The following is a 24,238-nucleotide window of genomic DNA, read 5'->3' on the forward strand; positions in this document are numbered from 1 at the left end:
TGGGGGTCATTGTCACCCAATGGAGACCCAACGGGGGTCGATGTCACCCAACGGGGGTCAATGTCACCCAATGGGGGTCATTGTCACCCAATGGAGACCCAACGGGGGTCGATGTCACCCATTGTGGACCCTGCGGGGGTCAGTGTCACCCAACGGAGGTCAATGTCACCCAATGGGGACCCAGCATGGGTCAGTGTCACCCAGAGGGACCCAATGGGGGTCGATGTCACCCAACGGGGGTCAATGTCACCCAATGGGGGTCATTGTCACCCAATGGGGGTCATTGTCACCCAATGGAGACCCAACGGGGGTCGATGTCACCCAGTGGGACCCAACGGGGACCCAATGCCACCCAACAGTATTCAGTACAACCCAAAGGGCCCCAACGGCACCCAGTGGGCCCCCAACAAACACCCCCCCACCCCTGGGTGCCACCGGGACCCCCCAGCCCCCCCTTTACGCCCCTCAGGCCTACGAGCGCTCCGAGTCAGAGGAGGTGACCTTCATCACGCAGCTGGTGAAGAAGCTCCTCATCATCATCTCCCGCCCCGCACGGCTGCTGGAGTGCCTGGTCAGACCCGGGACCCCCCCCAAAGAACCCCCAGACCCCCCTTTTCACCCCATACACCCCATAGGGATCCACCCTTCCCGATCCATCCAGCCAATCCAGATGGAGAGGCGGGGCTTCTGTTGCCATGACGACAGCCGTGAAGCCAGGACTGCTCCATGTCACTGCATGTCCTGAGCACCATGGAGGGGGGGGGCACACGGGAAGCACACGCGTGTGCTCGATGCCGTCGGTGCGAGCCGATGCACGGCGTGCACACACACACCCACACCCACACACACACACACACACACAGAGCTGGCTTTGCACACGCGTGCTCGGTGGGCTCTCCCTCCCACGCAGACCCGCGGGTGGGCCTATCCGCGTGCCGCGCACACGCGTGACACACGCGTGTGCCCGCAGGAGTTCGACCCGGCTGAGTTCTACCAACTGCTGACGGCGGCGGAGGGGCAGGGGCTGCTGAAGGCCGACATCCCACGTTACATCATCGGGCAGCTGGGGCTGACGCGGGACCCCTTCCCCGGTACACGCGTGGGGTCGCAACACGGGGAGCGCACGCGTGTCGAAGCGTGCGAGGCGTGCTGAGCTCGTGCACACGCGTGACGTCCCGCCGTCCCTGCAGATGTGGTGCACCTGGAGGAGCCCGACAGCGGCGGCTGCAACACCCCGGAGCCTGAGGAGGGGGCTGAGGTGGGCACCGGGTCGGTCTCCGTGTCCCCACATCACCCCATACCCCCCACATATCACCCCATACCCCCCCCACATCACCCCATATCACCCCATGTCCCCCCATGTCCCCACATCACCCCATACCCCCCCACATCCCTGCATCACCCCATACCCCCAATGTCCCCACATCACCCCACGCCCCCCCACATCATCACATCACCCCATACCCTCCCACATCCCTGCATCACCCCATACCCACCAATGTCCCCACATCACCCCATACCCCCCATGTCCTCACATCACCCCATACCCCCCCACATCACCCCATACCCCCCCACATCCCTGCATCACCCCGTACCCCCCATGTCCTCACATCACCCCATACCCCCAATGTCCCCACATCACCCCCACGGCCCCCCACATCATCACATCACCCCATACCCCCCACATCCCCGCATCACCCCGTACCCCCAATGTCCCCACATCACCCCACGCCCCCCCACATCATCACGTCACCCCATACCCTCCCATATCCCTCCATCACCCCATACCCCCCCATGTCCTCACATCACCCCATACCCCCCCACATCACCCCATACCCCCCCCACATCACCCCATATCACCCCATATCCCCCCATGTCCCCACATCACCCCATATCCCCCCACATCCCTGCATCACCCCATACCCCCCCACATCCCTGCATCACCCCGTACCCCCCATGTCCCCACATCACCCCATACCCCCCCACATCCCTGCATCACCCCATACCCCCCATGTCCTCACATCACCCCATACCCCCAATGTCCCCACATCACCCCACGCCCCCCCACATCATCACGTCACCCCATACCCTCCCACGTCCCCACATCATCCCACACCCCCCCACGCCCCCCGTTGCCCCCCCAGGCCCGCAGCGCTGTCCCCAGACCCAAGAAACCTCCGGGTGAAAACGACTTTGAGACCATCAAACTCATCAGCAACGGCGCCTACGGGTGAGCAGCCGCGGGGAGGGGGTGGGACCCCAAAATGGGGGGCGGGGGGGGGTCCCAGCGTGACGGCTGCTGTGTGCAGGGCGGTGTATTTGGTGAGGCACCGCGCCACGCGGCAGCGCTTCGCCATGAAGAAGATCAACAAGCAGAACCTGCTGCTGCGCAACCAGGTGCAGCAAGCCTTCGTCGAGCGCGACATCCTCACCTTCGCCGAGAACCCCTTCGTCGTCAGCATGTTCTGCTCCTTCCAGACCCGCCGCCACCTCTGCATGGTCATGGAGTACGTGGAAGGTGAGATGCTGGGGGGTGGGAGTCGCGATATGGGGGTGGGAGTCGCGATATGGGAGGTGGGGGTTGCGATATGGGGGGTGGGAGTCGCAATATGGGGGATGGGAATCATGATACGGGGTTGGGAGTCACGATATGGGGGTGGGAGTCGCGATATGGGGGTGGGAGTCGCGATATGGGGGGTGGGAGTCATGATACGGGGGTGGGAGTTGCGATATGGGCAATGGGAGTCACGATATGGGGGTGGGAGTCGCGATATGGGGGTGGGAGTCGCGATATGGGGGTGGGAGTCGCGATATGGGGATGGGAGTCACGATATGGGAGGTGGGAGTTGTGATATGGAGGGTGGGAGTCGCAATATGGGGGATGGGAGTCATGATATGGGGGTGGGAGTCATGATATGGGGGTGGGAGTCATGATATGGGGGTGGGAGTCACGATATGGGAGGTGGGAGTTGTGATATGGGGGTGGGAGTCATGATACGGGGGTGGGAGTTGCGATATGGGCAATGGGAGTCACGATATGGGGGTGGGAGTCGCGATATGGGGGTGGGAGTCGCGATATGGGGGTGGGAGTCGCGATATGGGGATGGGAGTCACGATATGGGAGGTGGGAGTTGTGATATGGAGGGTGGGAGTCGCAATATGGGGGATGGGAGTCATGATATGGGGGTGGGAGTCATGATATGGGGGTGGGAGTCATGATATGGGGTGGGAGTCACGATATGGGAGGTGGGAGTTGTGATATGGGGGTGGGAGTCGCGATATGGGAGCAGGTGCTGTGATATGGGGGGCAGGAGTTGTGACGTAGGAGGTGGGAGTCGTGATATGGGGGTGGGTGCTGTGATATGGGGGTGGGAGTGACGATATGGGGGTGGGAGTCGCGATATGGGGGGTCACAATATGGGGGTGGGTGCTGTGATATGGGGGTGGGAGTCACGATATGGGGGTGGGAGTCACGATATGGGGGTGGGAGTCGCGATATGGGGGGTCATGATATGGGGGTGGGTGCTGTGATATGGGGGTGGGAGTCACAATCGCGATATGGGGTTGAGTGCTGTGATATGGGGGTGGGAGCCAGGAGTGTGGGTCTGGGTGTCGCGACACAGAGCCACCTATCGCGATACGAGGATGGACGCTGCGATGCGGGGGGGGTCGATGGCCGCACCGCGTGGGGTCGGGGCGGTACCGTAGGCGGCCGAGCATCGCGATATCGGGTCGGGATGGGGCGGTTCGTTGTCGCGATACGGCCCTCCTCCACCCGGCAGGCGGGGACTGCGCCACGCTGCTGAAGCACATCGGGGCGCTGCCGCTGGAGTTGGCCAGGCTTTACTTCGCCGAAACCGTGCTGGCGTTGGAGTATCTGCACAACTACGGCATCGTGCACCGCGACCTCAAACCCGACAAGTAGGGGGGGGTCCTCAATAAGGGGGGGCGGGGGGCAGGGGGGGGTTTGGGGAGGTCTGGGGGGGGGGGTCCCAGCTGCCCCCCCCCCCTCCCCTCCCCTCCTCTCCATGCCCCGTTTGCAGCCTTCTGATCACGTCGCTGGGCCACGTGAAGCTGACGGACTTCGGGCTGTCGAAGATGGGGCTGATGAGCCTCACCACCAATCTGTACGAGGGGCACATGGAGAAGGACGCGCGGGAGTTCCGCGACAAGCAGGTGGGCGTGGCCAACGGGGGTGTAGCCAATGGGGGCGCTCAAACCTCCGGGCTGGGGGCGGGGCCAAAGGGTGTAGCCAATAGGGGTGCCCGGAGGGCGGGGATGTGGGCGTGGCCAAGGGGGTGTGTGGCCAATGGGAGGGATCAGAGGGCGGGGCCAAAAGGTGGGCGTGGCCATGGGGTGTAGCCAATGGGTGTGCTCACTGGGCGTGGCCAAGGGGGGCGCAGCCAATGGGCGTGCTCACTGGGCGGGACCGAGGAGCGGCCAAGTAAGCACAGCCAATGGGTGTGCTCGGAGGGCGTGACGGGAGGGGGGGCGTGGCTAAGAGGGTGTAGCCAATGGGTGTGCTCACTGGGCGTGACCGGGGGCGTGGCCAAGTGAGCGCAGCCAATGGGTGTTGCCTGTGGGCGTGGTTAACGCTGGCCCCGCCCCCCCAGGTGTGCGGCACCCCCGAATACATCGCGCCGGAGGTGATCCTCCGTCAGGGCTACGGGAAACCCGTGGACTGGTGGGCGATGGGCATCGTCCTCTACGAGTTCCTGGTGGGCTGCGTCCCCTTCTTCGGGGACACCCCCGAGGAGCTCTTCGGGCAGGTCATCTCGGGTAGGGGGACGTGGGGACGGGTAGGGGGCACGGGGAGGGGGGGGAATGGCATGGTGGGTATGGGGGCATTGGGGGCAGAGAGGGATGGGGTGGGTCAGTGTGGGTATGGGGGCAGAGAGGGGTGGGATGGGTCAGTGTGGGTATGGGGGCATTGGGGACAGGGAGGAATAGGATGGGTCAGTGTGGGTATGGGGGCAGAGAGGGGTCAGAGAGGGATGAGATGGGTCAGTGTGGGTGTGGGGGCATTGGGGACAGGGAGGGATGTCCCCATATCCTCCCCTGTCCCCCAGATGAGATCCTATGGCCAGAGGGGGATGAGGCTCTGCCCCCCGACGCTCAGCACCTCATCTCCTGCCTGCTTCAGACCGACCCCCTGCGCCGCCTGGGGGCGGGTGAGACCCAATCCCCCCCCAACCCCCCCCCCACGTTACCTCTGGGTCACCCCACGTCACCCCACTGACGTCCCCACGCAGGCGGTGCCCAGGAGGTGAAGGCTCACAGCTTCTTCATGGCTCTGGATTGGACCGGGCTGCTGAGGCAGAAGGCTGAGTTTGTGCCCCACTTGGAGTCAGAGGAGGACACGAGCTACTTTGACAGTGAGGGACCACCCCCCCCCTTCGGAGACCCCCCCCCGGGGGACCCCTCAGGACCCCCCATTATACCTTCCCCATTCTGTCTCCCTTGGGAACCCTTAGGACCCCCCTACGACTCCCCTGATGGCCCCTTTCCAACGGGATCACCTCAGCCCCCCCCCCTTAGGGATGCTCCCCACATCGCCCCCCCCCCCCACCCCTCACCGTTGTGCCCCCCCCTCACAGCACGCTCGGACCGTTACCCCCACGTCACCTCCTATGAGGACGAGGACACGACTGAGGACGAACCCGTGGAGATCCGGCAGTTCTCATCCTGCTCCCCACGCTTCAGCAAGGTGGGGGCGATTTGGGGGGGGGGGGGGGGGGACGACACATGGGGACGTGCAGCACAGCTTGCTGGTGCGCCATCCGGCGTGCACTCACACTTGTGCAAGCCTCGTGCAAAGCTTCGTGTGAAGCCCCGGTGGGATCCCAGAGCAGCCCTGTTGCCCCCCCCCCCCACCTCGCCCCTCTCGCCCCCCCCCCCCCCCACAACCTTTGCAGGTGTACAGCAGCCTGGAGCAGCTCTCGCAGCAGCCGGAGCCGAAGGCAGCCAAAGGACGGCCGAGGGATGAGGGGAGGCGAGAGGGCATTGCCAGGGAGCGGGGCTGGCGCACGGCATCCCCTGAGCTGTGAGCATCGGGGGGGGGGACATCAATCCCTGGGGGGGGGGGGACACATCGGTCCCTGGGGGAGGGGACAGCGGGGTCAGTGGGGGACACCTCTATTCCTGGGAGGGGGGGTCGCTAAATGGGGCATAGGGTGTTCCTAATGGGGGGGGGGGGGGGGCTGGAGGTGTTGCCCCCCCCCCCCCCCCCACCAGCAGCACTCTGCTTTCTGCAGGAAGCGCCCACCCGCTCCTGAGCCCCCCCCAGCTGAAGGGGACAGCAGCCCCCCTGCGGGTGCCCGGCGCCGTTTCTCGGCCCTATTGGAACCGGGACCCCCCCGCAATGGGGTCCCCCCCCGCGACAGCCCCCGCCGAGAGCACCCCCGAAGAGCCAGGTGGGCGTCGGGGGGTGATGGGGGACCCCCGTGTGTCACCACCCCCCCCATCCTATCGCTGCCACGTCCTCTCTCCTTTAGCTGACCGGGTGCAGCCCCCCCCCCGCACTGAACTGGGGCTACGGCGGCCACGCCACCCTGGGGTGACCCCCGAGGGGGGGGCGGCTGATAAACGCAGCCCCCGCGGCCCTGGGAAGGTCACCAAATCAGCATCGGCCACCGCGCTGTCTGTCATCATCCCCAGCGGTGAGTGCCCCCCCCGGATCCCCCCCCCCGGGTCACCAAGGGTGGCAATGTCCCCTGGGATGGGGTCCTCCAAAGGGGGGGGGGGGGGGGGGGCACGGGCTGATGGTGCCCCGGGGGTCCCTAAAGGGTGATACAGCCCCTTTAGGGCCCCACAGCCAGCAGTGCCATCTGGGTTCATTGGGTCCCTAAGGGTGGAGGGGGGGGGCTGGTGGTGCCCCCCAGTTTGGGGGGGGTCCCGGTGTCCCTCTTGGTGCCCTTGGGGAACGCTGGGGGCACAGTCAGCCACTGGCCCCATCCCTGGGGGACCCCAAAGGGTGACACAGCCCCTTAGGACCCCACAGCCAACAGTGCCCTCTGGGTCCTTAAGGATGGTGGGGGCGAGGGGGCCCTTGGGGACCCCAAAGGGTGATATGGCCCCATAGGACCCCACAGCCAGCAGTGCCCTCTGGGTTCATTGGGTCCCTAAGGGTGGGGGGGGGGCAGTGTCCCTCTTGGTGCCCTTAGGGGACCCTCAGGGCACCCTCAGCCACTGCCCCCATCCCTGGGGGACCCCAAAGGTGATACGGCCCCTTAGGACCCCACAACCAACAGTGCCCTCTGGGTCCTTAAGGATGGTGGGGGCGAGGGGGCCCTTGGGGACCCCAAAGGGTGATATGGCCCCATAGGACCCCACAGCCAGCAGTGCCCTCTGGGTTCATTGGGTCCCTAAGGGTGGGGGGGGGGGGCGGTGTCCCTCTTGGTGCCCTTAGGGGACCCTCAGGGCACCCTCAGCCACTGCCCCCATCCCTGGGGGACCCCAAAGGTGATACGGCCCCTTAGGACCCCACAACCAACAGTGCCCTCTGGGTCCTTAAGGATGGTGGGGGCGAGGGGGCCCTTGGGGACCCCAAAGGGTGATATGGCCCCATAGGACCCCACAGCCAGCAGTGCCCTCTGGGTTCATTGGGTCCCTAAGGGTGGGGGGGGGGGCGGTGTCCCTCTTGGTGCCCTTAGGGGACCCTCAGGGCACCCTCAGCCACTGCTCCCATCCCTGGGGGACCCCAAAGGTGATACGGCCCTTTAGGACCCCACAACCAACAGTGCCCTCTGGGTCCTTAAGGATGGTGGGGGCGAGGGGGCCCTTGGGGACCCCAAAGGGTGATACGGCCCCATAGGACCCCACAGCCAGCAGTGCCCTCTGGGTTCATTGGGTCCCTAAGGGTGGGGGGGGGGCGGTGTCCCTCTTGGTGCCCTTAGGGGACCCTCAGGGCACCCTCAGCCACTGCCCCCATCCCTGGGGGACCCCAAAGGGTGACACAGCCCCTTAGGACCCCACAACCAACAGTGCCCTCTGGGTCCTTAAGGATGGTGGGGGCGAGGGGGCCCTTGGGGACCCCAAAGGGTGATATGGCCCCATAGGACCCCACAGCCAGCAGTGCCCTCTGGGTTCATTGGGTCCCTAAGGGTGGGGGGGGGGGCGGTGTCCCTCTTGGTGCTCTTAGGGGACCCTCAGGGCACTCTCAGCCACTGCCCCCATCCCTGGGGGACCCCAAAGGTGATACGGCCCCTTAGGACCCCACATCCAGCAGTGCCCTCTGGGTTCATTGGGTCCCTAAGGGGGGTGGGGGGGGGGGGGCTGGTCCCGGTGTCCCTCCTGATGCTCATGGTGCCACTGTGGGTGCAGGGGAGGCGGCCGGCTCCTCTCCCCTGGGCAGCCCGATGTCCCCGCGCTCGCTGTCCTCGGATCCATCCTCAAGGGATTCCTCCCCCGGGAGGGAATTGGCCCCCGCCGTGGCTGCCCCCCGTTCTCCTATCGCCATCCCGAGGCCTGGCAAGAAGTTTGGCTTCACGCTGCGTGCCATCCGCGTCTACCTGGGGGACAGCGACGTCTACAGCGTGCACCACGTCGTCTGGGTCAGTCTGAGAATGGAGGGGGGGTGGGGGGGGTATGGGGTCATGGGGGGACGTGGGGAAATGGAAGGGATGTGGGGGGATGCGGGGAGGTGGGGGGGGTGTATGGGGGGGGGACGTGGATAGGGGGTGGGTGTGGGGGGGGGATATTGAGGGAGGATGTGGGGAGAAGGAGGGGATGTGGGGGGGGGATGTGGGGATAAGGAGGGGATATGGGGGGGATGTGGGGACAAGGAGGGGATGTGGGGGGGGGATGTGGGTATAAGGAGGGGATGTGGGGGGGATTGGGGACAAGGAGGGGATGTGGGGGGGGGAATGTGGGGATAAGGAGGGGATGTGGGGGGGGGATGTGGGGTCAAGAAGGGAATGTGGGGGGGGAATGTGGGGATAAGGAGGGGATGTGGGGGGGATGTGGGGACAAGGAGGGGATGTGGGGCATATGGGGACAAGGAATGGATGTGGGGGGGCATATGGGAACATGGGGGATATGGGGATGTAGAGGGCACACGGGGACATGGAGGGCACAGGTGGGCACTGAGGCGTCTGCGTGCTTTGGGTCCCCATGCGGGGGGGGGCAATGGGGGTGACGGCGCTGTGGGGCGCAGCACGTGGAGGAGGGGGGCCCAGCGCAGGAGGCCGGGCTGTGTGCCGGGGACCTCATCACACACGTCAACGGGGAGCCCGTGCACGGGTTGGTGCACACCGAGGTGGTGGAGCTCATCCTAAAGGTCAGCGGGCATGGGGGGGCGGGGGGGGGGTGAGGAGGGGGGGCGGGAGGGGTCATGTGAGGTCATGGGGTTATGGGGTGTGGGGGAATGTGAGGTCACGGGTGTTAAGGGGGTCGTGGGGGTCGGGTGAGGGTCGTGGGGTTATGGGGTCATGTGAGGTCATGGGTGTTGTGGGGGTCGGGGTGGGGTCGGGTGAGGGTCATGGGGTTATGGGGTCATGGGATGTGGGGTCATGTGAGGTCACGGGTGTTGAGGGGGTCGTGGGGGTCGGGGTGGGGTCATGCGAGGATCATGGGGTTATGGGATGTGAGGTCATGGGTGTTAAAGGGGTCGTGGGGGTCATGGTAGGGTCGTGTGAGGGTTATGGGGTTATGGGTCGTGTGGGGTCATGGGCGTTAAGGGGGTCGTGGGGGTGGGGTCGTGTCATGGGGTTACGGGGTTATGGGATGTGGGGGCATAGAGGCCAAAGCCCCCAGGGGTGGGAGGTCAGGGTGGGGTCAGAGGTCACGGCCGGCTCATGGGTCGCGGTGACGTCACGCGGGGTCACGGCGGGGTCAGAGGTCACCCCCCTTCCCCCCCATCGCCCCCGCAGAGCGGCACCAAAGTGCTGGTGAGCACCACTCCCCTGGAGAACACCTCCATCCGCCTCGGCCCCGCGCGGCGCCGCAGCGCCCGGGCCAAAATGGCCCGCAGGAACCGCCGGGGCGGCGCCGGTGGCGGCCACGAGAGGTGAGCGGCGGCCCGGCCGGCCTCGGGGCACCGGGATAGCGCGGGCCCTGCAGTGAGTCCTCCCGTCCGATAGGCGGCGCAGCGCGCTCTTCCGGCACCTGGCCCGGCAGGCGTCCCTGCTGCACACCAGCCGTTCGCTGACGTCTCTCAGCCGCTCGCTCTCCTCCTCCGACAGCCTCCCCGCCTCCCCCACGCACGCGCGGGCGCGGGATCCCGCCCACCCGCCTCGCGCCGCCGAGACAGGTACCGGGCCGGGAGGGGAGACGGCGGCGGGGGCCGGAAGCGGGAGGGCGGGGCAGCCGGAAGCGGGTCTGGGAGGGAGCGGGAAGAGGGCACGGGGCTACGGAAGCGGAAAGCGGTCTGGGAGGGAGCCGGAAGTAGCGGCTGCGAGGCCGCCGGGAGGCCGCGGCGGTCGGGGGAGGCCGCGGGGCCGAGGCGCGGTGCGAGGGCCGCCCGCTGACGCTTGGCTCGGGCAGGGCCGTCCCCGCCCAGCAGCTCCCCGGGCTCGAGCGCTCCCCCGTCGCCGGCTCCGGGCCCGCATCTCCGTCCCAGCTCGCTGCAGGGCCTCTCCCCGAAGCTGCAGCGGCAGTACCGGGCAGCGCGCTGCAAGTCGGCGGGCAGCATCCCGCTCTCGCCTCTCGCCCACACCCCTTCGCCGCCCGCCGCCTCGCCTCCCGCCTTCCCCGCCAAGCTGCACGCGAAGCCCGCGGACTCCCCGCGCCTCGCCCGCCGGCCCGGCCCCGACAAGGCCGCTGCCCGCAAGTTGGGCCTCGAACCCCGCAAGGACTTCCCGCCCGAGCCCTCGCTGCACAGCCTGGCCGAGTGGGACGGCGAGAGCCCCGGCGAGGCCCCGCCGGCCCCCGCCCGCCGCCTGGGCCGCCAGGAGCCGCCTCTGCTGCTGGGGAGCGCCGGGGCCGAGGCGGTCCCCAAAGCTCTCAGCCCCGTTCAGGAGCACCGGGCGGTGCCCCCGGTGCCCATCGTGGTGGTGGGGTCGGGATCGGCTCCCCCCGCCGCCACCTCCACCCCCGGGGATGGGGAGAGGGCCCCCACAAAGCGCTGAGCCCCCCCCCCCCCCCCCCCCCCCCCAGCCGCTGTACATAATGGGGCCCCTGAGCGTCGCAGGCACTTCTGCACCCCGTGTACACAAAGGGTTAATACTGTGACACCCCCCCCAGCCCCCCCCCCCCCCCCCCCCCAGCCCTTCTGCTTACCCAGAGTGTCGCTTCCCCCCTCCCCCCCCCCCCCCCCCCTCCCCCCCAGCTCCGTTTTTCCCCTTGCTGATGTCGCAGCGGTGATGTCACCGTGGAGGGAGGGGGGTTGATGACGTCACGTCGCCGAGTTACGTCACCGCTGGCACTCGGGTGACGTCACAGCTCCAGTGGGGGAGGATGGAAGTGACGTCATCGCTGTGACATCACCAGCGGGGCGGCACTCATAGCCACTGGGGGGAGTGCTGCGTACCGTGTGGTGATGTCACTGCTGTGATGTTACAGCACAACCCCAACGCCATGGATGACGTCACTGGCCCTTTGTGACATCCTGACGTCACACCCCCCATCCCACCCTCCCACCCCCCCCCATTCTTGCTATGCAAACGACCCTGGGACGCTGCGGCCCTCTGGGATTTGGGGCTCAGGGGGTGCGGGGATCAATAAAGTGTGTACAGATCCACCCCGCCCCGCTGTGCTGTTTGTGGGGCAGTCTGGAGGAGGGGCCTGGATGGGGGGGGGGGGGGGAAGGTTGGGTTATGGGACCCCACCCCTTAAACATCTCCAAATCCCCCCAAAGTTCCCCAAAGACGTTATAAATAAGGCCAAATCCCTCCCCCAATCTCCTCCAGACCCTCTCATTACAGAATTCATCCGATCCTTAAGGTTGGAAAAGTCCTCCTTGAGCCCAAAGTCCAACCCCGAGCCGTCCCCGCTGCCCCTCATGGCCACATCTCTGCCTTTCTCCCACCCCTTTGGGGGCGGCGACCCCCCACCACTTTGGAAGCACTGCCAAACCCAACAGATTCCCTGGTAGAACCCTACAGGGCCTTCTGCATCCCTGACCCCCAAACTCTGTAGGGTTCCCTGGTAGAACCTTATGGGGCCCCCTGCATTCCTGACCAGTGGCCTTGGAGCCTTTCTTTCACATTGGTCCCAGGCAGCTCCCAGACATCCCCGTGTCCTTCTCCATCCCACGTGCACTTAACCCTAACGACAGCGCTGCAATTAACCTCCTCCGAGGGTGGAGGAGAGGCGAGCCCAGGATTTGCTCATTGGTTGAGAAATCCAACTCAAACCCAACGCCTTCCCCGGGAAGCACAACGGGAGTGAAGGAAACACAGACGGTCCCGACGGAATCGTGGGATCGCGGAGGTTGGAAAAGACCACTGAGGTCATCCAGGCTGACCGTTCTGCTCTGGGTGCTGCTGGAGTTTCCATTGGTTCGGCAGCACGAAGCCGCGTGTAAAGGGGAAACGCACTGCCAGATAGAGTGTAAGAGCTGCCACACGGCTCCCATTTCTCCCAGCTATTTGGCTCTGCGTGGATCTTCAGCCTCTGCACTACTTGTGATGCTGGCATTGTCACGAAGGGGAGGAACCCGTGGTGGATGAGAGGGTTCTCTTCACCCTACAACACCCTACAAGAGGGGCACCCCAACTTGCTGGGTCTCCATCCCACCTCTGCGGGGATCGCCCCAATTTCTGCCTCCCTGCAGCAGATTTTCTGCACAAAAATAGGAACTCGGTCCTACAGTGCCATCTCGTGACACACACATGTAGGAGAGTCTTCCTACACCATTCCTGGGGATAACTGTGCGCTATGGGATGGCGTTACAGTCAAAGGTGGAGGAAATCTGCATGCAATTTGGGCAGCAGTGCAAAATGCTGCACGAGGGCAGCAATTGGCAGTGATTTCCACCCACTGCAGAGACACGGGGAGAGGAGAGGAGATCCTAACCCAAAGGGAAACCTTCCACAACCCCAACCCAAAGGGAAAACCTTCTGCTCTCCCAACCCAAAGGGAAACCTTCCACAACCCCAACCCAAAGGGAAAACCTTCTGCTCTCCCAACCCAAAGGGAAACCATCCACATTCCCAACCCAAAGGGAAAACCTTCTGCTCTCCCAACCCAAGAGGGAACACCTTTTGCTCTCTGGATCCAAAGGGAAACCTTCCATGTTACCAACCCAAAGGGGAACTTTCTGCTCTCCCAACCCAAAAGGAAACCTTCCACGTTGCCAACCCAAAGGGAAACCTTCCATGTGGCCAACCCAAAGGGAAACCTTCCTCTCTCCCAACCCAAAGGGAAACCATCCACAACCCAACCCAAAGGGAAACCATCCACAACCCCAACCCAAAGGGAAACCTTTTGCTCTCCCAGCCCAAGAGGGAGAACTTTCTGCTCTCCCAACCAGCTGAGGAGGTTCAACGACCCAACTCCTCTCCCATCTCATCAATGGACACCGTTTCAGTCCTTTTTCTTAACAAAGCTGTAAAGAGAAACGCCGATGACCTCTTGGTCCTATTTGTACAGTTCGGGTTATCAGAGTTTGCATCTCTGGAGCAATGCATATTTGTGAATATATTGCTTTGAATGCTAAGTTGTCATAGACCATAGAGCTTCTGTAATAAATTACCGGGTGTTTTATTACAATTTTCTCCTGCATTTGTTCCATGAGCTTAAGCAAACACTCAGGGCACTATAATTAGAAGCACCGAGTGCACTCAGCTCCCCACAAAGCAAAGGCGTTGCTTTCCCATGTGAGGAACCAGTCGAACCTGAATGGTTCTCCTCCCAGATCTCCAATTTCCTTTCGCTGATGGAGACGAAGCAGAGGTTCGTCCTCCATAGGAGGAGCTGTGGGGCGTAGAGCACTTTGCTTTCCCTTCCAACGCGTGCAGAAGTGCTGTTAGAGAAAACACGCTTCCCTTTCCCCTGCAACTCCTCGTTGCCTGCTGTTTGCCAGAGGTTGGCCGTGGGCTGAGCCGCCAAAGCAGAGCTACGCAGCTGCCAGGACCTGTTGTCGCGTGGGGAGAACTTGGACGGGGATCTGCTGTCCTCCAGCCGCAGTGGACGCGGTTTGGGTTGGCAGGAGAAAAGCTGAATTTCCAAGCAGCTTGGCAGGGAGGGGAACCATCATTTCCTCTCCTTCTCCCACCCCCTCTGGGCTGGAGCTGAGCTTCAAAGGAACGACCTCAGCCCCACTGATGTGCGGGGAGGGACAAGGACCAGCCCCGGGTCTGTGCTGGGGACCACCATGAGCATCTCATGGCCACGTCCCCAATTCCTGCTACAAAGCAGGAAAATAAGCACACTGTTGGCTACTGAGGCTGCTTTCACTGCAGCACCCCACGGAGCTCCAGCCCTGCAGCTCGGATCTACGCAGCAGCATTCCTCATACAACCAATAGTGGGGAACCACAGAAACCTTCTCAAGATTTTCTTTCTTTCTTTCTTTCTTTCTTTCTTTCTTTCTTTCTTTCTTTCTTTCTTTCTTCCTTTCTTCCTTTCTTCCTTTCTTCCTTTCTTCCTTTCTTCCTTTCTTTCCTTTCTTTCTTTCCTTTCTTTCTTTCTTTCCTTCTTTCTTTCCTTCTTTCTTTCTTTCTTTCTTTCTTTCTTTCCTTTCTTTCTTTCTTTCTTTCTTTCTTTCTTTCTTTCTTTCTTTCTTTCTTTCTTTCTTTCTTTCTTTCTCTTTCTTTCTCTTTCTTTCCTTCTTTCCTTCTTTCTTTCCTTCTTTCCTTCTTTCTTTCTTTCTTCATCAGCAAAACCTATTTCTCGTTTCAGGCTTTTGCTTCTCCCCAGCGAGCCAATGTGAATTCAGAGCTCGGTGTAACCATCCCATCCCCAACCCTGTGTCAAGCTCATCCCCATCTCAAGCCCACCCTCGTCTTCATCCCAAGCCCATCCCACTCTCATCCTCATCCCCATCCCCATCCCACTCTGGTCCCCAGTTCAAGCCCATCCCACTTCTGTCACCATCCCCATACCTTCCCCACCTCCGTTCCCATCCCAAGTCCATCTCATCCTCACCCCCATCCACCCCCGTCCCCATTCCAAGCCCAACTCATCCCCATCCCTGTCCCCCGCTCCCATCTCCATACCAAATCCATCCCTGTTCCCACTCCCATCACACCCCCACCCTCATCCCCACTCCCATCTTCATCCCTATCCCCATTCCCATTCCCACCGGGAAGAGTTACTGGGAATCTCTGCACCAGTTGGGAACCGTGGAGAACGAATGAGAGGAATTGGCTCTGCTGGCATAAGGGGGTCGTAAAGGGGGGGAGGAGGGGGTGATGCTCCTTGCAGAGTTCTTTAACATTCCCGGCATTCCAGGAGAGGGTCGCAGCAAAGAGGAGGGGGGGGGGGGGGGGGGGATGAAGTAAAAACCTTCGGGCCATCAGCAGCAGTGGAAGCCATGAAGGCTTAAAGAGAACCTTTGGCTCTGTTTGAAGACACGAAATCCACGAAAGCCATTAACGCTGCCTTGAGAAAACAGAGGTGCAATGAAGGGGAGGGAGAGCTCTGTTGACATTGGAAGCTTTTCCCTGTGAGTCCTCTCTGCTGGGCACCAGGATGTGCTCAGATGGGGTTTCTGGGCTGGAGGAGGGGGGGGGGGGGGGGGTGGAGAGGGGCGGATGCTCCGAAATACGGCTGCAAAACAATCAGAGAGGGTAAAAAATAAATCGGAACAGAAGGAAATCTCCCAGCAGCGGGGAGGGAAATGCACCGCCAGCATCGCTGCGCGTGGGCTCAGGAACCCGAGCTCCATCCCGGGGCGCTCGTGCAGCTGCGAAAGGAGGCTGAACGACGGCGGGTTTTGGGGGTTATTATTGATATTTTCGGTGTTGTTTTCAAGAGGAGTGAATTTTGGGGGGGGGGGGGGGGGGGGGGGAGGAGCTCTGCGTCCTCGTAGGGTGGGGTCGCTCGGGGCCGCGCGGGCGTTCGGTTTCTCTCCAACCCAACGCAATCTCAGCTCCGCTCCCTTCAATCTGCAAATGGATGATCTCTTTTTTTTTTCTGCTTTCTTCCCCCCCCCCTCCCCCCCCCCCCCCCCCTCTTCTTTTGCAAAACGAGAAGGAAAAACTGCTGTTGTTAAGCTCAGGGGTATTCTCTCCCCTCTGTCTGAAAGCACAGAACCACCCAGGACAGGTTTGCACAAAGCCCTCATCTGATCCAACCTGATTTCTCATCCCCCTTCGTCCTGAATTTGGGCTCTGTGTGCATTGGGGCCCAGCACTGCAAAATGCACCACTGCCCCTTTGCTGCAAAGCTGCCACGGTTGTGAGTGCTGAGCCATTGGGGCGGGGGGTTGCAGTTTGGGTTTGGAACCGGTTCTGCTGGGCTCTGCTCTCCTGATCACTCCAGGTGTTGGCTGATGGAACATCATTGGTGTTCTGGGTTTGGAACCGGCTCTGCTGGGCTCTTCATTGGTGTTCTGGGTTTGGAACCGGTTCTGTTGGGTTCTGCTCTCCTGATCACTCCAGGTGTTGGCTGATGGAACATCATTGGTGTTCTGGGTTTGGAACCGGCTCTGCTGGGCTCTTCATTGGTGTTCTGGGTTTGGAACCGGTCCCGCTGGGCTCTGCTCTCCTGATTGCTCCGGGTGTTGGTGGATGGGAAGCGGTTCTGCTGGGCTCCTCATTGGTGTTCTGGGTTTGGAACCGGTTCTGCTGGGCTCTGCTCTCCTGATCATTCCAGGTGTTGGCGGATGGGAAGCGGTTCTGCTGGGCTCTTCATTGGTGTTCTGGGTTTGGAACCGGTTCTGCTGGGTTCTGCTCTCCTGATCACTCCAGGTGTTGGCTGATGGAACATCATTGGTGTTCTGGGTTTGGAACCGGCTCTGCTGGGCTCTTCATTGGTGTTCTGGGTTTGGAACCAGTCCTGCTGGGTTCTGCCCTCCTGATCACTCCAGGTGTTGGCTGATGGGAACCGGTTCTGCTGGGCTCTTCATTGGTGTTCTGGGTTTGGAACCGGTCCCGCTGGGCTCTGCTCTCCTGATCACTCCAGGTGTTGGTGGATGGGAACTGGTTCTGCTTGGTTCTTCCTTGGCGTTCTGGGTTTGGAACCGGTTCTGCTGGGTTCTGCTGTCCTGATCGCTCCGGGTGTTGGCGGATGGGAAGCGGTTCTGCTGGGCTCTTCATTGAAATTCTGGGGGGTTCTGCTGCATTCTTCGTCGACATTCTGACAGCCCATCAGTGCTGTTTGTGTGCCATGCGCAGAGCAGAGCCTTAAACCCACCGCTCTCAGCACGGAGACCGCGGAACACCAAAGGGAAGGAGTGGGCAAATGAGGGTCCTAAAAGGATCCTGGAGCCAAACGGATCAGAAACACACTGTGGGGAGGGGGAGGATCAGCCCCTGAGCCTCCGACAGCTCAGATTTCCCCTCATCGTGACAACACTGGAAGTGTTTGGCTCCGATGAGTGTCGGTGGCTCTGTTTTACGTTCCCACTTCTGGACGCCCCGCGGTGGTTCTCGGCCATAAGGAGGCGACTCCATTAAACTTTAACTTCCCCAGGAGGGAACTGTGCTCGTGTGACGTTGCGCTGCCGGGGATGCGCCGGGAGGCGGTGGGTTTGCCATCAGGTGGTGATGCTCAGCTTTCCCCAATCTTGGGGGGGAGCTTCGGGGCATCATTTCGGCCCCCGGGGGCTGCGGAATGGAGGGAGGCCTTGCAGAGGTCGGTGCGATGCTCATCCTCTGCAGGACTCCATGGTTGCCCCTCCGACGTTCCGACCTCTCCTTCTCATCCATCGCTGCTCCTCCCGACCCATTCCCACCTCTGGTGGCTCCGCTGACGGTTCCTCGGCCCTTTGGCCCCATCTCACTCCGTGATGAAGGCTGAGGAAGACCACAGGTGGGCATAAGGGAGCGGCCGAGCAGAGGTGGGTGCGGCGGTCCCGGTCTGTGCTCCATCCCGACGGAACCTCCCCGCCATCCCGGTGCCAACGGATCGGAACCGACTCCGTCCGGCCCACGCCGGAGACGTTCAGCGTCCGACCTCAGCTTCCACCGCGGAGGAGAGGGCTCCGATCGCGGCTATGGGGTGGATCCGGGATCCCGAAGGATCCGCCCAAAGGGAGGGTCCAAGGAGGGAAGGGCTCATCTCAGCTCTCGCAACTTCTCCTTCGGGAGCCGTCGGCCTTAACGCCTCTCTGAAACTTCTCCTCTCGGCCGGGTGGGGTTGGAAGGGCCCTTTGCCCCCCTCCGTCCGTCCCGAGATGGGGGTCTCCATACGGAGCAGCCCTCCCTCTTCCCTGCGGTGGGGACGGCGATGGTAGAGGTGCGGTGTGGATGCAGGGGGTGCGTTTGCAGGTAAGGATCGCTGCGCTTTTAACGGAGGGAGCAAAAACTTCGTCCCCCCCCCCCCCCTTTTTTTTTTTCAACCTTTGGCCCCGTCGATCTGTGTGGCGTAAAGCAGACGGGACGGCGAGATGGAGTGGGACAACGGGTCTATAAGGGGCAGTTTTAATTAGCACTGCTGGTGGATCTGAGCGGTCCATCCCCGCTCCGTCCTCCCGCAGCTCCGGGGGTTGAGGAGGAGGGCAGGGATGGGGGGAGGGCCCCTCACGCTGGGATTTCCAGCACAGAACCTCTCGGGCTCAGTGTGAATGGAGGGCAGCGGTCCTATGAGCGAGGAGGGGGGGGGGGGGGAAGAGGGCTGGGAGGGGGGAAGGTGCATTCTCATGGCCTCTCCGTGCGCTCCCACTGCGGGGTTTTCTCGCTGTGAAAGGGAGAGAGCGGAGCAGAGTTGGAGGAGTGCGTTCTCTTCTGGTTTTAACCATTCAACGCTGCTGTGGTTTTGGGGGTGGTGGGGGGGGAGAAAGTCCCATAAGATCCCATTGCGGAGCGTGAAGGGCCGTGGGAGGTTGGGGGGGGAGGGGGGGGGGGGGGTGGTCTGGGGGCTCCTCCCGACCCGTCGTGCATCACAGCCACAGATTTTGCTCACAATATTCCTTCCCCCCCCCCCCCCCCCCCCCCCCCCCCCTCCCCCCGTCGTGTTTTGCTTCGTGGCGTTGTCTGCTGCCACCGAGCGCCAAGGTCGCCTGGCTAATTAACTGCAGGGCGGTAATCAAGAGGCACAGCAGCTGCTGCTGTTTACTGGGGGCGTACCCCCATCCCCCCCCATCCCATCCCACCCCCCTCGGCTCAGCGTCCCACTGATTCAATTCGGTGTTGGCTCAGAAGTCTGGGAGGAGGAGTTGGACTCAGTGGTGCCAATGGGTTCCTTTCAGTTCGGGATATTCTATGGGGATCTCCCCTGGAAGCTTTAAGGTTTCTTGAATGAAAGTGTGGGGTGGGCGGCTGTTGTGCCATAACGGTCCCCACTGTATCCAATGGATCCCTGTGGCTGTCGGGGGGGGGGAAAGCTTTAAATGGCCAAAAAAATGTCAGTAGGGTTGGATGGCAAACAGAGTGAATGGGGGTTGGGTGGCAAAATGATGAATGGGGTTCAATGGGGAAAAAAATGTCAATGGGATTGGAAGGGAAAAAGAAAAGCGAATGGGGTTTGATGGCAAAAAAATGTGAATGGGGTTCAGTGGCAAAAACAAAATTGTGAATGGGGTTGAATGGCAAAAAAAAAAACAGTCAGTGGGGTTGGATGGCAAAAAGAGTGAATGGGGTCGGGTGGCCAAAATGTGAATGGGGTCGGGTGGCCAAAATGTGAATGGGGTCGGGTGGCACTTAACGACCCTGCTTCATGTCTGCATGGGTGGATCATTATGGGATGCTCTGAGCCCCGGTACCACTGCAGTCCCTTCCTCCCCGGGCATCCGTGTGTGTCGCCATGCAGCGACCGATCCAACTTCTGCAGCCCTTTGCTGTCCTTCGGGGGGTTTTGCTTTTCAAGTAATGGGTGGGAGCTGAGAGTTTGGAGCTGCTTTGCTGTCAGAACGGCCTCTCCCCAAATTCCACCTCCCAACCCGGAGCCTTCCTCCCTTCCTCCCTCATCCCAGTATATATGTGCCCCTCTCCCCCCCTCTCCCAGTATATATGTGCCCCTCTCCCCCCTTTCCCAGTATATATGTGCCCCTCTCCCCCCTTTCCCAGTATATATGTGCCCCTCTCCCCCCTTTCCCAGTATATATGTGCCCCTCTCCCCCCTTTCCCAGTATATACGTACCTCTCTCTCCCCTTTTCCCAGCAGAGATCAAAAGTTCAGTGCAGTGCCAGACCTGACTGCGTTGTTTGCCCAATGCTGTGCTGGGTGCGGGCGATAACGAGCCTGATTAATGACCTCACCTCCCTGCTGCTAACGAGTTGGGCCGAGAGCTGCAGCATCTGGGAATGCGGAGTGCACTGGCAGGGGAGCAGAGGACGGTGTTGTTGGGACTGTGGGAGTCTGAGCTGCGTTTGGGGGGGGGTTAAAGTGTTGGGTGGGGTGGGGTGGGAGGGTCCTGACAGGTCAACCTGGGAGGGGTTGGGTTCAAAGGGTCCTTACAGGTCAATCAGGGAACAGTTGAGTTGGAGGGGTCCTTACAGATCAAGCAGGGAATGTTTGGGTTGGAAGGGTCCCTACCTTCAGCCGGGGAATGGTTGGGGTGGGGTGGAAGGGTCCTTGCAGGACAGTCAGTGGTTGAGTTGAAGGGGTCCTTACGGGTCAACCAGTGAGTGGTTAGGGTGGGGTGGAAGGACCCTTAGAGGTCAAACGGGGAGTAATTGTGTTGGAAAGGTCCTTACAGGTCAACCAGGGAATGGGTGGGGTGGGGTGGAAGGGTCCTTCCAGGTCAACCAGTGATTGGTTGAGTTGAAGGGGTCCTTCCAGGTCATCCGGGGGGTGGTTGGGGTGGAAGGGTCCTTACAGGTCATCTTCAGAAGCATAAGACCATAGAAATGGGGTTGAAGGGAGTGTGTCCGTGTTCAGTGCTGGGGAGTGGGACCTGACGGCCTTTCCAGGTCCCCTCCATCCTGGCCCATTCTATGCTTTGCCAACCTCTCCACGGCGCGCACTGCTCTGCGTTTGGGTGTCTGTAGGGCAGGAAGGGAAATGATCAGAGAGTCCTTCCCAGGAGTTGGGCTCCGTCCTTCTTACAGTTCCACTCTGACTCGGGGATATCCTCTGAGTTGTGAGACTTCCACGTCTCCCCCCATGAGATTTCCCCCCAAACGTAATGGGTTTTGAATGACAGCACTGTTGCAGACCTGGCAGGGGCAGATGGAGAGCTCATGGGTTGACCATTGGAGGTGTGGGGTGCTGGAAGTGTGGGGCGCTGGAAGTCACTTTGTGGTTCTGTGAGGTTCTGTGGTTCAGTGACCATGAGATGCAGCTCTGCAGATTGGGCTGTGGGGACACTCTGTGCTGCTGCACAATGTGGTTTCCTCCCTGTGGGGCTCCTTATGGGGGTCTTTGTGGGATGCACTGCTCTATCCCTCCCTTTCAGGACCCTTCCAACCCAACCCATTCCGTGGTTCCATGACCTTTAAGGACCCCTTCAACTCAACCCATTTTATGCTTCTATGACTTTTAAGGACCCTTCCAATCCATTCTATGCTTCTTTGACCTTTAAGGACCCTTCCAACCCAACCTTTCTGTGGTTCTATGACCTTTCAGGACCCCTCCAACCCAACCATTCAGTGTTCCTATGATCATAAATGACCCTTCCAACCCAACCCATTCTATGCTTCTATGATCTTTAAGGACCCTTCCAACCCATTCTCCGGTTCTGTGATTATTTTTTTTTTAAGGACCCTTCCAACCTACTCTGCAGTTCTTTGACCTTTCAGGACCCTTCCAACCCACTCCATAGTTCTACAGCCTTCCAGGACCCCTCCAACCCAAACTTTTGACATTTCTATGACCTCCCACCCCACTCATTCCCTCTCCCCACCCCTCCCCACCCCCCAACCGCACCGTCCCTGCGCCCACCCCCCGTCACCACCTTCTCCCCCCACCTCCCAGGCCGGCGGCCATGAAGCACTGTTTCTACAACGAGTCGGTGGGTTTCTTCTACAACAACAGCCGGAAGGAGCTCACCACCTACTGGAGGACCAAAGACATCCTGGTGGTGGCCCTGGGCCTCACTGTCAGCCTCATCGTCCTCCTCACCAACCTCCTGGTCATCGCCGCCATCATCATCAACCGCCGCTTCCATTACCCCATCTATTACCTCCTGGGCAACCTGGCGGCTGCCGACCTCTTCGCCGGCATAGCTTACATGTTCCTCATGTTCCACACGGGGCCGAGGACGGCCGAGCTCTCCCTGAAGACCTGGTTCATCCGGCAGAGCCTCCTGGACACCAGTCTGACCGCTTCGGTGGTCAACCTCTTGGCCATCGCGGTGGAGAGGCACCAGACGGTGCTGACCATGCAGCTGCACAGCAAGATGTCCAACCAACGCGTCATGATCTTGATCTTCTGCATCTGGGCCACGGCTCTGCTGCTGGGGCTGATCCCATCCTACGGTTGGCACTGCCTGTGTGCCCTGGAGGAGTGCTCCAGCATGGCCCCGCTCTACAGCCGCAGCTACCTGACCTTCTGGGCCATCTCCAACCTCCTCGTCTTCCTCCTCATGGCGGTGGTCTACGCCCACATCTTCATCTACGTCAAGAGGAAGATGGGGAGGATGTCGGCGCACACCTCCTTCCACCCGCGCTACAGGGAGACCGTGGTCGGCCTCGTCAAGACGGTCACCATCATCCTGGGTGAGTTGGGGGTCGTGGCTCAGCGACATTCCCTCCAGAGCTGCGGGGCTGTTCCCACACTCTCTCCTTTCCCTGGGAGGCTGTGGGGTCACTACAGAGTTCCCTTGGGGGTTGGGGTCGCTGCAGTCTTCCCTCGGGGGTTGTGGGGTCACCACAGTGCTCCCTCTGTACCCCATTGCTTGGGGGTCACTACAGAGTTCCCTCGGGGGTTGGGGGTCCCTACAGCGTTCTCTCCTTCCCCCCGGGGGTTATGAGGTCACTACAGAGCTCCCTCCTTCCCTCCAGGTGTTGCGGGGTAACTATAGCATTCCCTTGGGGGTTGTGGGGCCACTGCAGCACCCCCTCTGTACCCCAGGGGTTGCAGGGTCACTACAGTGTCCCCTGCTTTCCCCCCTGGAGTTGTGGGGTCACAACAGTGTTTCCTCAGGGGTTGGGGGTCACCACAGTGCTCCCTCCATCCCCCATGGGTTGTGGGGAGGAGATCTGCTGAGGGGTGAACCCACAGATCTGCGGGGCAGCAGGGGATCTGCTGAGTAGCAGCCCAGAGAGCTATGGGGCAGGAAGGGTTCTGAGTAGCAAACCCACAGATCTATGGGATGGGAAGGGATCTAAGGAAGCCGTGTTTCCCCATTTCACTCCTTTCCCCCACCCTAAAACACCACAATTCCATCCCACACCCCTATGGAGAGTGGGGCAGGAAGCCACATCTTCCCCCATTTCACTTTTTCCCCACCCTAAAACACAGCGATCCCACTGAACGTCCCTATTGGGAGTACCTGGGTAAGGTCGTGTTTCCCCATTTCACTCCTTTCCCCCACCCTAAAACACCACGATCCCACAATCGCCCCTATGGGGAGTGCCTGGGTGAACCCTGACGCTGTCTTTCCCCATTCACCTCTTTTCCCCCAACCTAAAACCCTTTGGTTCTACCCGGCGCCCCACGGGAAGCCCCGGGGGTGGGGTAGGAACCCACCTTTCCTCTAACGGGGGTCCATCTCTCTGCAGGCGCCTTCCTGATCTGTTGGACCCCCGGGCAGGTGGTGCTGCTGTTGGACGGGTTGGGTTGTAAGAGCTGCAACGTTTTGGCCGTGGAGAAATACGTCCTCCTATTGGCCGAGATCAACTCGTTGATCAACGCCATCGTTTACTCCTATCGGGACAGCGAGATGAGGAGCACTTTCCGGAGGATCCTCTGCACCATCTGTTATAGGAACCCCAAATATACCCCCACGGCCGTGAAACCCAACGGAGCCGACCGTGGGTCGCTGTCCCTGAATGGGCACTTCACGGTGGATTCCTCCATTTGAGGTGTTGGTGGTGCTCATTTTCTGACCATGGGAGCGGAGGGGAATCCCTCTGGTGGGAGACATTGCACTGCGGGGTGAGGATCCCCATAAACACCCCTCAAAGGATGCTTTTATAAGGGACCACCGCGCGGTCTGTTCATTAGTGTGCTTAATTAAAGGCTGTTTCTAAAGCTGTGTTGATTTATAGGGGGTGAGCTGCACCTCTCTCTGTATTACTACGGGGGGGGACTGCAGTATGACCGCCTTCAGAATCAGCCCTTCCTATGGTTGTGGGCCCCCCAAAACCCAA

At 61.3% G+C, this 24,238-nt stretch overlaps 2 protein-coding genes across 3 annotated transcripts; both read left to right on the plus strand.

Moving 5' to 3' along the window:
- The first annotated feature begins 45 nt into the window (after positions 1-45).
- LOC107050335 (microtubule-associated serine/threonine-protein kinase 1-like) lies at positions 46-11,677 on the plus strand. The gene is given in 19 exon segments (XM_040653949.2): positions 46-571; positions 971-1,091; positions 1,191-1,258; positions 2,145-2,230; positions 2,310-2,518; positions 3,783-3,921; positions 4,044-4,176; positions 4,614-4,779; positions 5,070-5,171; positions 5,253-5,375; positions 5,598-5,707; positions 5,916-6,043; positions 6,255-6,391; positions 6,393-6,659; positions 8,323-8,552; positions 9,155-9,277; positions 9,870-10,006; positions 10,080-10,249; positions 10,483-11,677. Coding segments are annotated over 19 exon segments (3,351 nt in total). The 5' UTR covers positions 46-253; the 3' UTR covers positions 11,067-11,677.
- Positions 11,678-15,380: 3,703 nt separating this feature from the next.
- Positions 15,381-24,119, plus strand: LPAR2 (lysophosphatidic acid receptor 2). Of its 2 annotated transcripts, none has more exons than XM_046904752.1 (3): positions 15,381-15,546; positions 21,900-22,642; positions 23,648-24,119. In XM_046904752.1, exons 1-3 carry the CDS (start codon positions 15,503-15,505, stop codon positions 23,947-23,949), a joined length of 1,089 nt encoding a protein of 362 aa, XP_046760708.1. In that variant the 5' UTR covers positions 15,381-15,502; the 3' UTR covers positions 23,950-24,119. The 2 variants fall into 2 exon arrangements, with proteins under 2 accessions (XP_046760708.1, NP_001108553.3); NM_001115081.3 differs by lacking the exon at positions 15,381-15,546 and adding an exon at positions 18,122-18,313.
- The last annotated feature ends 119 nt before the right edge of the window (positions 24,120-24,238 follow it).

This window comes from Gallus gallus, chromosome 30, assembly GCF_016699485.2.
Source record: "Gallus gallus isolate bGalGal1 chromosome 30, bGalGal1.mat.broiler.GRCg7b, whole genome shotgun sequence".
NCBI lineage: Eukaryota > Metazoa > Chordata > Aves > Galliformes > Phasianidae > Gallus > Gallus gallus.

Coding starts and splice junctions, on each gene's coding strand:
- LPAR2 (XM_046904752.1), top strand. CDS start 15,503: ATGAAGGGGAGGGAGAGCTCTGTTGACATTGGAAGCTTTTCCCT. Junction 15,547..21,899: donor GACATTGGAAGCTTTTCCCT/GTGAGTCCTCTC, acceptor CCCACCTCCCAG/GCCGGCGGCCATGAAGCACT. Junction 22,643..23,647: donor GACGGTCACCATCATCCTGG/GTGAGTTGGGGG, acceptor ATCTCTCTGCAG/GCGCCTTCCTGATCTGTTGG.